The sequence below is a fragment of the Canis aureus genome, chromosome 10 (genome assembly GCF_053574225.1).
Source record: "Canis aureus isolate CA01 chromosome 10, VMU_Caureus_v.1.0, whole genome shotgun sequence".
NCBI lineage: Eukaryota > Metazoa > Chordata > Mammalia > Carnivora > Canidae > Canis > Canis aureus.
The window spans coordinates 54,157,903-54,168,972 of NC_135620.1; the positions used below are offsets into that span (position 1 = coordinate 54,157,903).

Consider the following 11,070-nt stretch of genomic DNA (forward strand, 5'->3'; position numbering starts at 1 on the left):
CACAGGGTGGGCTTTATTGTGCTGCAGAGTAAAAACCAATGCAGTTTAGGTGTGATTTTGTGACTAATTGTTGGCCTTGAGCAAGTAACTGGAAAGCTCCTTAAGCCTCACATATCTTACCTATAAGATGAGACTAATAGATTTATTGTGGAAAGTGTTTTACATTGCACAGATAATACTATTTCTGTCCCTTCCCTTTGGATTTACTCTACCAAGTCTGTTATTACTGTAACAAAGAACTCCTATAAACCTTTAACGCAGATTCACCAGTTACTTTTATTTTACCCCATTTGCTTTGTTTTATTTTTTATTTTTTTTAAAAAAAATCTGTGTATCTATAGAATTATTTTCTGGACCACTTGAGAGTAAGTTGCAGGCACAGCGCCCCTTTATCCCTGAACAGTTCAGTGTCTAGTCCCTAAAAACAGGACATTCTTTTGTATAGCTTCAGTACAATTAACAAAGCCAAGTGGCTGCTATCTTACCTTGGGCAGTTCAGGGTGTCTGAGGCCTATTTCAATGGGCCTGCCTGACTCCGCACCAGCCTCTGCTCTTCAGGTCAGCCCTGTTCTCTTGCTTCCCATTTCCTGACCGCAGAACCTACTTGTCCATGTCTTGTTGCAGACAGGGTATCCATTCATTCAGTAAACATTTACTGAGTGTTCGCCAGGTACAGGGGTGGGGTAGGAAGACTTAAGGATACCCTTAAAAGGCACCCCCCGCCCCCTGCCAATTCTCAGGACCATAGCATTTACTATATAGTTAATGTTCTGGCCTGCCAGGCTGCTAGGATGACTCATAGTGGTGTCCAGCTTATCTCCTTCCACACTTCCCTATTCCCACTGCTACGCATAGAGGTGACCTTTTATTCCCCATCTCAATCAGGTAGAAACGATTGGAGATGCCTACATGGTGGTGTCTGGTCTCCCAGGCCGAAATGGTCAACGCCACGCCCCGGAGATTGCTCGGATGGCCCTAGCATTACTGGATGCCGTTTCTTCCTTCCGCATCCGCCACCGACCTCATGACCAGCTGAGGCTACGCATAGGGGTCCACACGGGTAAGGCTGATTCTCACTCCAGCCCTTGTATCTGCTTTTCTCAGGCTCTCCCAACCTGTTTCTTCTCCTAGGGCCCGTTTGTGCTGGGGTTGTTGGCCTGAAGATGCCCCGCTATTGTCTTTTTGGTGACACAGTGAACACTGCTTCCCGAATGGAGTCTAATGGTCAAGGTAAAACATTAGCCCTCAACCCTAGCCTCAGCCTGTATGTGTTGTCCTTTTCTTCTTTTCAGAGCTCCTCCAAATCTCTCAGTCTCAGAGACTACAGCTCCTGACTGCCCCATCCTTGGACATATTTTAGTTCTAGTGCATGCCCTGGGAAGACTGAGAACCTTCTGATGGGTGGTGGTTGGGTAAAGCTATACCCGATACCACCGATACCACCAATTCTTCTGTTGTCTTTTCTTTGATTCATCTTCCCACCATCCTCGCCCCCATCCCACCCCAGCCCTGAAGATCCATGTCTCCTCCACCACCAAGGATGCCCTGGATGAGCTAGGATGCTTCCAGCTAGAGCTTCGGGGGGATGTGGAGATGAAGGTGATGGCGGGCCATGGGGAGGGGTCATGGGAAGGGAGGATGAAAGCAATTATGGGGACAATGGGGAAAAGAGGGAGATAAAGGGGGTAACATAGAAGAATCTGAATTATCTTCACTCCCCCACTTCCAGGGAAAAGGAAAGATGCGAACTTACTGGCTCCTAGGAGAGCGGAAAGGACCTGCTGGACTCCTGTAAACCCTACTTCTTCCCAAGTCACACAGTCTCCTGCTGCTGGTACCTGGGTGGGCAGTGGTCACCGTCTCTCCACACACCAGAAATGGACATTGTTGTGTAGGATGGAAATGAACATGCACAAAAACCCTACCTTATATGGAAGTTGTTGCCCTTTGCAGCTCAGCCTTGTACATATACCTGCCTCACTCTGGCCTGATTCCCTTCTTCCCTACCTTCTGTAAATATCTGTATCTAAACCAGAATATTTTGGCCAAATATAAAACAACAGAAAATGTCATGGTGTCAGAGTCTGGGTTAGGGGCAAGTCCAAGGAAAGATTTTGGAGTGTGAACATGGTAACATATGGAATCACTGAATTGGCAGTCTCAGGATGAGTGAGGACCCTTTATGGAAAGCCCCTTCACCAAGTACAGACAGAATTTACTTCTTTCCCACCTCTCCAGTACAGACGGAGATAGACTCTATATTCCACATCCCTCTTCCCTCCTCAAGCCTTAGATAGTAGTTCTACCCATTTCACCACCTTGTCCTCCTCCCTGACAGGCAAGGGAAGATATTTCTCCCAGTTGGTGGGAATAATTCTCAGGTTCATAGGGCAAAGGCTGCCCCAGCGATAAAGGTACTGGTGTTGAGAAGCTGCAGTTCTTCCGGAATGGCGTGTCCAGGGTCTTGATGTTGCTGACACCCTGGAGGAGGGCCAGGATGAGGACAGATCCTGCTCTGTGCCAAGCCAGAACACAGCAGCCTCTTCCCCTCTTTCTTCTCCCCCACTCCCAACACCCTCACACACCGGTAGCTGTGGTGCCCTCTGTATCCAGAAGGTTTCAGGCTGTTCCCATCGGTAGTCATGAGGCTGTAAAAGGAGAACCCGAAAAACTCATGGTTTGTGCTCCCTTTCATATCCTCTGCTGCTTTCCCACAGCCCGCTAGAGCCCAGCTGTATAAGTGGTATGGAATAAGTTCTCACCTTGGTTGGGGCAGGAGGCCTGACTTGTACCAGCTCCTTTCGGTAGTCGTGGTGTGTCACAGACTCGACCTCAGGGTGCTTCCCTGTGGGTTCCTGTTCTGCCTGCACCTCTTTACTATACAGTCCTGGAGGGCATCAGAGCCATTCTTCCCTGATTTTTGTCTTCCCCCTCCCCTTTACCCTTCACCCAGCCTCTCACCAGATCTGATGGTGCAGGAGCATCTCTAGCATGGCTTCACGCTTTCCTGTGGGAGGGCAGGGAATAGAGAATGGGGGAATCTGGTTAAGCAGCAGTCCCAGAGGAAACAAATGTGAGAAAAGGAAGGAAAATCATGGGGTTTTACCCTTCTACCCATTGGACTGGCCATAGTACTACTGGGAATTCCTTCCTCTCTTTTTTTCTCTAATGGGCTCATGCTGGCCCACTCTCTCATGCTTCACACCTCGAATTGGCGGATAGTAGTTTCGTGGGGGCTGGTAGGAGTCTTTCTGGGTGGTGCTGAAGGACATGGGTGACGGTAGCTGCATGGTCAGCAGTCCCTGGTGTCCATGTCGAAAGAAGAAACTCTCAGAGCCATCTTGCATGCTTGGGACTTGATCCAGGTGGTTGGTGGCTCTCTGTGGGCCCCAAGTTGAGTGACCATGATATCCTTTATGGTACCCACCCTCATCATAAACTACTGCCTCCCCCAGGAAACTGGGGGTAGTCTTCGGGAAAAGGGAGCAGGTCAAAACCTTAATACCTCCTCCTCCCAGTTGTAGAGAAGGCAGTGGCCCCGTGGCAATATTTCATTGAGAACCTTACACTTCCCTTCAACCTGGGGGGTCTTCTGTTGCCCTTGGGCACCAGGTCCTGAAACTTGCAAAAATTTCCAGGGTTGTTTCTGAGGTTCCCAGTGGTGGCTGTAGTGATTCCAGGAGGTATAGTCAGGGACCAGCTCTTCCCCAGGGTTTCTGAAGCTTGGGAGACTGTAGGGGCTGAGCTCAGGGTCATGGCCACAGTCTGGACTAGGCCCAGTGTCAGTGGCAGAACCAGGGCCAGAATCAGGACCAGTGCCTTGACCAGAGTCACAGCCAGGGCCAGAGCCATGGCTAGGACCAGCACTGGAGCCAGGAACAGGGATGGGACTAGAGCTAAGGTCATTTGTAGTACAGGGATCCTGGCTGAAACGGGAAACACAGACAGGCTCAAAGCCAAGTCTCCTCCAGCCTATCTTGTGAGTAAAGCTGGCTCCAGTGCAGGGCTCCCCAGGAGGACGGAGAACGCTCGGCTCAGAGCGGCACTGTGGGGTCTTCGTGGAGAACGCAGCAGTTTTGGCGGTGGTTGCGGCGGTAGCTGCAGCAGTTGCGGCTGCCAGGGCCGACCTAGGATTGCCATCTGAAGGCAACAGTTCTGAAGTGGACCCGAGCCCTTCAGCGCCAGGCTGTACGGCTAAAGATCTAAAAGAAAGCGAATGCATCACAGTTGTCAAAAGCGCAGCACGGTAAGTCCCCTGACCTTTCTTGTCCCCTTATACCTGCAGCCAAAGCTGCAGCTCTCACCGAGACCGCGATTGCCGCCGGGTAGACTCCAGGACCTCCATCTCCCGGCACTAGCCACCGTGTTGCCATAGAGACGACAAACAATTCCAGGAGCCTGCGCAGAACGCGAGTTGGGCGTAAGGGGCTGGGTGGGGGTGGAGGCAAATTCTCTGCGGGGCGGAAGTCTTCAACCTGCCGCTTTCTGGAAGTTTGCTTTCCGTCCAGACTCTGTTCCGCCTCAGCCCAGCTGTTAAAGTTCCGCTCTCCTGGGACCTCTACATTGAAGCATGATTCTTTTGAGACTTTCTACGGTGGTTCTTAGTGTTGGACACAAGGCCAGGGCTGTGATATCAGACAAAAGCATACTTGGTGTGCTGGTGTAGGGGCAACAGTAACCTACTCTTAGTTCATTCTCAAAAGTTGAAGGATTCTTTTTAAAATGTTTAAGACTGAAAACACATCAAACAACTCAAAAACAAAATGGTGAGACACAGGGATCAGTCAAAGGGTAGCAGTTTTTTGGTGTGATTACTTCTCCTTCAGTAAAGGGCCTACACATTAACCATCCTCCTCCCAGGCCCTCCTTAGAACTTGGCTTGGCATCTAAATGAGAGTCAGGATTGAGCAAGCCTCACTCCTAGGTTTCAGTCTCTTTCAACTCACACAGGCTTATTGCTTGTGTTACTTTTCTAGCTTGACCCAGGTAGACCATTAGTCATGAAGACTCACAGATCTATAGGCAAATGCTTCTTTAACTATAGGATGGGCCTCATTAATGTCTCTCATTCAGACCATAGTCAAGAGGGGTCATTAACTTTTTAATTTTTTAAAAAAGATTTATTTGACAGAAAGAGAGCCTGTGGGCATACAGGTAGGCAGAGTGGCAGGCAGAGGGAGGGGGAGAAACAGGGTCCCTGCTGAGGCTTGATCCCAGGATCTGAGCTGAAGCCAGACACTTAACCAACTGAGCCACCCAGGTGCCCTCAGATCATGATCTTTAATCAGTTTTCTTTCCTATTTGTGGTATAAATCTTTATATATTTAATTATCTATAACATGCATATTATATATAATTATTATATATTTAAGACAGTGATCCAAAATCAAGGGAGAGCAAGTTTATTAGCATCATAGGGTCCCTTTCCCCCCACATTCCAAGCATCAAGTTCTGGGGATCGAGGTCAGTTGGTCGGTTCAACCTGGAGGCCACTGGAGCTGTCGGCCCCCAAGTACGTGAATATGCAGATGATACACAGACTGTGCGCCCATCTTTCCATCGTTGATCACTGAAATAAGAGCTTCAGGTTAGAGGGTCAGGATCATGGAAAAGGTCAAAGATTAAAGATTACATTGAGGGACAGGTATGAGAATTTATAGCTCAAGGCCAAAAGTCACTCACCAAGTCGGTATCCATCTCCTAGGCCTTCAGCCTTTGCTGTCTTTTTGGCCACAAGGAGAAGGTGTCCTAGAAGCTACAGGGAAAGGGGAGGTAGACAGGTGGCTTCCTTCACAGGGAGCAAAACCTCTGTGTCCAGGGCTCCCCACCCCCACAAGCCAAACCTTGGCCCTGCTCTTCCCACCTGCTGGTCTTCTTCTTCAGCCTGGCTAATCCGAGGAATGGGCTTCTTAGGAATGACCAGGAAGTGCACAGGAGCCTGAGGGGCCACATCACGGAATACGAGACACTGGAAGCAGTGACAGGCCAGAGGCCACTATGTTACTTCAACAGGCTGATGGCAGTTGAGACATTCCTAAGGGGACAGGGCCTCAGGGCACCCCACCTGCTGGTCCTCATAGAGAATGTCAGCTGGGAGGCTTCGATCCAGGATCCGGGAGAAGATAGTTGGGGCTGCTCCCCTAGGAGCTGCCTGCTGGGCCTTGGTCACTTCGCTTCCGTCAGTCACAGACCCAGCTGCTCGGACCTGAAGGTGGGTCAGACATACTCAAGGGAGGAAGCCAAGAATATGTCTTCCATATAATAGTAAGTTGCGGCTGGCAGAGGCTGGGCTCTGTTAGTCATTAACTTCATCCTTCTAAGAACTGCTTAGTGGTTCCCATACAAAGGAAAATTTCCATTTCAGAGTCTCAGCAGCAAAGAGTCGGGTCAGTTAAAGGCTGTATTACAATGCAGGGTTTGACAGCGCCATTGATTCCTGCTCCTAATGTGTCTAGTAAACTTAGTGACTGTTCAAGGTAAAGGCCATAGGATGAGAACTGCAAACTTAGGTCCCAATTCTTTTACCACCGAATTACCTTAGATAAATCCCTCCTCTTTGCTTCAAATATAAAAGGGAGTGGTTTGCATCATCTTTTAAGATGACTGGAGCTCTTTCCATTTACTCACACCTTACTATCCACTCATTCCTTGTCTGATCTTTAAGCTATGTTAGCCTTTTTTTTTTTTTTAAGAGTTCATCTATTTATTCATAAGAGACACATGGAGAGAGAGGCAGAGACACAGGCAGAGGGAGAAGCAGGCTCCCTGCAGGGAGTCCAATGCAGGACTGGATCCCAGGACCCCAGGATCACGACCTGAGCAGAAGGCAGACACTCAACCACTGTGCCACCCACCTGTCCCTATGTTAGCCGTTTTATTCAGGTTTTCATACAATTGCCCTGTTGGACACAAGCACATCTAGGTGTCACATCTGACCTCTTACTGTGGATTTTAACTCCAGTCCCTTTAGTCAGTGAAGGGAAGAATTAAGTGAACTCCGTAACCCCAGCGCTAGTTTTCCAGGGGCTCAGAGAAGGCTGACGTACTGTCGCGCTGTGGGAGAGAGAGTTGGGATGAACTTGAGTCCTCTCTCTGGCAAGTGGGGGAAGATGAGAGGTTAACACTCAATGGGGATCCCTGGATGGCTCAGCGGTTTGGCGCCTGCCTTCGGCCCAGGATGGAGTCCCACATCGGGCTCCCTGCATGGAGCCTGCTTCTCCCTCTGCCTGAGTCTCTGCCTCGCTCTCTCTCTCTCTCTGTGTCTCTCATGAATAAAGAAACAAAATCTTTAAAAAAACAAAACGCTCAGAAGGCTGGGAGCCTGCCGGGGGCCAGTCTCTGGCTCGGAGAAGACAAACCTCACAACCCTCACTTCCTGCAGGGGGCGCTGAGGAGGCTGGGTGAGCTTCAGGTAGGCTTAGAAGGCTGCAGCCAAGGCCTGGCCCTGTGGCGACCTCGGCGCCGAGCCCGCACAGGCCGTGGCCGCCGCCGCCCACCAGCCCGACCTCACGCCACAGCCCCGCAGCTTGCGCGGCTGGAGGCGCGGCGCTCGCGGCCCCGCGCTCGGGCCCCGTCCTCGCGAGGGCGCGCGCCGGCGTCTGGGGGAGGAACGCCGACCCCCCCTCCGGGGACGCCGACCGAGCCCGCGGGACGCCCTCGGCGCGTCCACGGCCGCTTCTCACCTGTGCCCCCCGCGGCCCCGCCACCGCCACCACCCTGCGCGCCACGCGCAGCCCGGCGGCCACCGCCAGGGCCGCCGCCATCTTGCCCTCAGCCGCCGAACCTCTACCCGGGCCCGCACGCCGGACCGACGTGGGGCGCCGCCGCCGAGGCGGCGAGCGGCAGACATTGGCTCCGCGGGCGGCCGCGAGCGAGCCCCGTCGTCCCATTGGCCGCGCTCCCCGCTTGCCGCCCTTCGGCCCAGAGGGTGGCGCCGTTCGCTCCGCGGGCTCCGCCGCCACCACCTGGAGGCCGAATCTTTTCGTCCCATTGGCTTCTGCCGGCCGGAGGGCGAGTTTTCCACGCCGTTAGCTTCGACTTTTCGTCAGAGTGAAAGTTCCTCCGCCATTGCCCCCCCCCCCCCCAGGTCGTCTCGCCCGGAGAGTGGCTCTCTCCATTGGTAGGACTAGGAGACCGAAGGTCGCAGACCCTCTCCCCGCACTGGCCGGGAGGAGGGCGAGTGCTGCGGGCGCTCCGCTGGCCCCGGGAGCCGCCGCCGCCCCTGGGCGCCGAGGCCCGGGAGGCCCGGCAGAAGCGGCGGGGCGACGCCAGGCGGGTGGCCGGGACGGGGTCCTGCCCCTCACGGGTGGGGAAGGTGCCCACCCAGCTTCTTCCCTACAAGGGCATTTCAGCTCTTTGAGCAGTTCAGAGATTTTTAATTTACTCATCGAACGGCACCCATTCCTTTACGTTCTCGCGTACCTACTCCAAGATGGAAGATCTGCAGTTTGTTTTCAGGGCGTTCCCACCCCCCCTTTTTTTTAACGAGGGGCGGGGGGGGGGTGGCGGGAGTGTCTTGTCTTTGCCCCACGACTAATAAACCAAGGAATAGGATCCAGTGTTCTTTCCTAATCAGAATTGATGTGTGCAGGTTAGCCTTGTGCCTGGCATTTTCAGTTAGTCGGGTTTGAAGGACAAGGGAAATGCGTCATGGTTAGGTCTGGAGTATATTTTGTTTTGCCGGATTTTAATTATGTACATATATATATACATATATGATGATGATATACTTAATACATAATATATAATTTATATATAAGTATATATTTATACTTAATAAATTGATACATGTATTTAAGATTTTATTTATTTATTCATGAGAGGCACACACAGAGGCAGAGAGACAAGCAGAGAGAAGCAGGCTCCCTGCAGGGAGCCCCATGCGGGACTCGATCCCAGGACCCCAGGATCACGCCCTGAGCTGAGGCAGATGCCCAACCACTGAGCCACCCAGGTATTCCATCGGATTATATATTTTTGACAGAAAGAGCAGGGGTCACAAAATACTAATGTACTCACACAGTTTTAGACTGACATTTAAAACTTAGGGCAAATGCCCCCATTGTATCTATCATTAGGGTTTGTTGTTTCAGCACACTGCCTTGACATATATGTGCTCAAAGATTGTGGAATGAATAACGTTTCGTGTCTCATTTCCTTTCATAATAGGACATACGTATTGCATATATATTCCTATTCTGCCCCTTACAATTTTCTGTATTATTACATAGTCTATGTAGACTTTATAGTGTTTGCATATTATTGATTTGAATGAGTTTATCACAGTAACCATTCCTTTATTGTTAACTAGAATTATTTTTAGTGAATAGTCATTATGGCGCTGATTGCATATCACTAGTCAGAAAGAACTCTTTACTTCCAGAGATAGTAACGATCTTTGGTACAGCCATATTATTATTAGAAAGTGCCTTTTTCCTCCAAAGGGCAGATATTTCCTCACAGGGCAGACTCCTGTGATTTGCCCTAGGAGTTCTAGCCATCCAGATTGTATCCCTTCCTGTGAAAGTATAGATAGCGTCCCAAATGAGGAGAATGTAGATTGGCCTTTTTTTTTTTTTTTTTAAAGATTTTACTTATTTATTCATGAGAAACCCAGAGAGAGAGAGAGAGAGAGAGAGAGAGAGGCAGAGACACAGGCAGAGGGAGAAGCAGGCTCCATGCAGGGAGCCCGAGGTGGGACTCGATCCTAGGACTCCAGGATCATGCCCTGGGACAAAGGCAGGTGCCAAGGCAGGCGCCAAACTGCTGAGCCACCCAGGGATTCCCAGATTGGCCTTTTCTATGTGCTCTAGAATTGTATGCAGTTCTCATGGTGCCTCTGAGACAGCAGGAGCCCCTAGAGCTGCTCTGGAGAAGCTCAAGAGGTAAGAGGAGCTGGGATCTGTGAAGAAGTAGAAAACCAACCAGGCAGGGTAGGCAACTACAAAACACTTTGAAACTGGTTATTTTTGGGGTTCTCAGGGAGGGCAGGTAGCACAGAGATTCTTCTTTTATAGAGCCAGAAACAGACCCAGAGAGGCAAAATGACTTTCCTAGGATCACAGGCACACTAGTGCTGGAATCTCCTACTCAGAAAAAATAATCTGTGATCCACTGATTTTGACCACATTCAGTGATTTTGGCCCCTTGCCCACAGTTCTTTACTCCCAAGTCCTTGTGATCCCTGGCAGCTGCTCTCATCTTAGAGCCGCAGCTCCCTGTAGGTTCTGACCACTGTCTCCTGTACTTTGATCCCCACTACGATATGGGCTACTGGACCTCATTAAGACTTCTATTCCTTTGTTCCTTTTTTCAATCTGTCAGTTGCTTCCTGGCTTTCCTTTCTTTCCATTTATATGGTCAGCTCTCTCCACATCCTCAAGCCTTCTTTTTGCTTTATTTTCCTGATCATCCTCCCTGATGCCCCTCCTCACCAACTATCAATCTAACTATGTGTTTATCTTCCTCTTTAACTAGGTTCCTGCTTCCAGCCGTCCTCAACTACCCACTGATCAGATTTTTCTGTGATTCCCCACATTAGCCTTCCCAAACCTTCACCTCTCTCTTCCTGTCTCCTACTCCCCACTCTTACCCCTCTCCTTCCCGACCAGGAACTGACCTTGTCTCCTACTTCACAGGGAAACTTTCACAAGATCCTGCTTCCTGCAGCTCAGTGAAGACCCATCATTTTCTTTCTTCCTTCCTTTCTCTTAGTCTTAGGAAGTGGTGTTTCTCCTGTCCAGAGCAAATCCCTTCACCTCTGCCCTGACCTCATTCTCTCCCTCCATCTCTGGGACTTGTGTCACTAGGCATCTCTTTCTCTCTCTTTCCTGCATCCTTTGAGATCTTTTTCTCTACTGGCCCCTCCCCCTTTCTCCCCTCCTAAAAAATGCTTCCTTGACGTCACATCTCCCTCTGGTTGTTGTCTGACTTCTCTCTTGCTCTTTTCATCCACACTTCCTAAAGAAACTTTGAAACTTATTGCTGTTTGATTTCTGCCCCCATTGCACCACTGAAACTGCATTATCTAAAGTGCCCAAAGGCCTTCTAATTATAAAATCCAATGGGTAC

At 50.4% G+C, this 11,070-nt stretch overlaps 3 protein-coding genes across 12 annotated transcripts in view; 1 reads left to right on the top strand and 2 right to left on the bottom strand.

The window, feature by feature from the left end:
- Positions 1-2,070, top strand: part of NPR2 (natriuretic peptide receptor 2) — a 58,086-nt gene extending 56,016 nt beyond the window's left edge. For all 10 annotated transcript variants that reach the window (XM_077912467.1, XM_077912468.1, XM_077912469.1 and 7 more), the window contains 4 exons: positions 886-1,060; positions 1,132-1,230; positions 1,508-1,599; positions 1,730-2,070. In XM_077912467.1, coding sequence (XP_077768593.1) covers positions 886-1,060; positions 1,132-1,230; positions 1,508-1,599; positions 1,730-1,795 — 432 coding nt within the window. In that variant the 3' untranslated portion in view covers positions 1,796-2,070. The remainder of the gene's footprint in view (positions 1-885; positions 1,061-1,131; positions 1,231-1,507; positions 1,600-1,729) is intronic.
- Positions 2,071-2,166: 96 nt separating this feature from the next.
- On the bottom strand, positions 2,167-4,464 carry SPAG8 (sperm associated antigen 8). Its single transcript, XM_077912488.1, has 7 exons — positions 4,305-4,464; positions 3,506-4,202; positions 3,206-3,380; positions 2,962-3,007; positions 2,763-2,877; positions 2,586-2,648; positions 2,167-2,481 (listed from the first exon to the last, which is right to left on the bottom strand). Exons 1-7 carry the CDS (start codon positions 4,343-4,345, stop codon positions 2,290-2,292), a joined length of 1,329 nt encoding a protein of 442 aa, XP_077768614.1. The 5' UTR covers positions 4,346-4,464; the 3' UTR covers positions 2,167-2,289.
- A 922-nt stretch (positions 4,465-5,386) lies between these two features.
- On the bottom strand, positions 5,387-7,834 carry HINT2 (histidine triad nucleotide binding protein 2). The gene is made up of 5 exons (XM_077912512.1): positions 7,683-7,834; positions 6,065-6,205; positions 5,864-5,968; positions 5,683-5,755; positions 5,387-5,569 (listed from the first exon to the last, which is right to left on the bottom strand). Exons 1-5 carry the CDS (start codon positions 7,761-7,763, stop codon positions 5,478-5,480), a joined length of 492 nt encoding a protein of 163 aa, XP_077768638.1. The 5' UTR covers positions 7,764-7,834; the 3' UTR covers positions 5,387-5,477.
- Between the last annotated feature and the right edge of the window lie 3,236 nt (positions 7,835-11,070).

Bases quoted from the DNA above. Each gene is read 5' to 3' on its own strand.
- SPAG8 (XM_077912488.1), bottom strand. From the start codon at position 4,345: ATGGAGGTCCTGGAGTCTACCCGGCGGCAATCGCGGTCTCG. The intron at 2,649-2,762 runs GTGAGAACTTAT...CTCCTTTTACAG, and splicing joins GGCCTCCTGCCCCAACCAAG to CCTCATGACTACCGATGGGA. The intron at 2,482-2,585 runs GTGTGTGAGGGT...GCCCTCCTCCAG, and splicing joins AGAGGGCACCACAGCTACCG to GGTGTCAGCAACATCAAGAC.
- HINT2 (XM_077912512.1), bottom strand. From the start codon at position 7,763: ATGGCGGCGGCCCTGGCGGTGGCCGCCGGGCTGCGCGTGGCGCGCAGG. The intron at 5,756-5,863 runs GTGGGAAGAGCA...CTTTCCCTGTAG, and splicing joins CTGAAGAAGAAGACCAGCAG to CTTCTAGGACACCTTCTCCT. The intron at 5,570-5,682 runs GTGAGTGACTTT...CTCTTATTTCAG, and splicing joins AGGAGATGGATACCGACTTG to TGATCAACGATGGAAAGATG.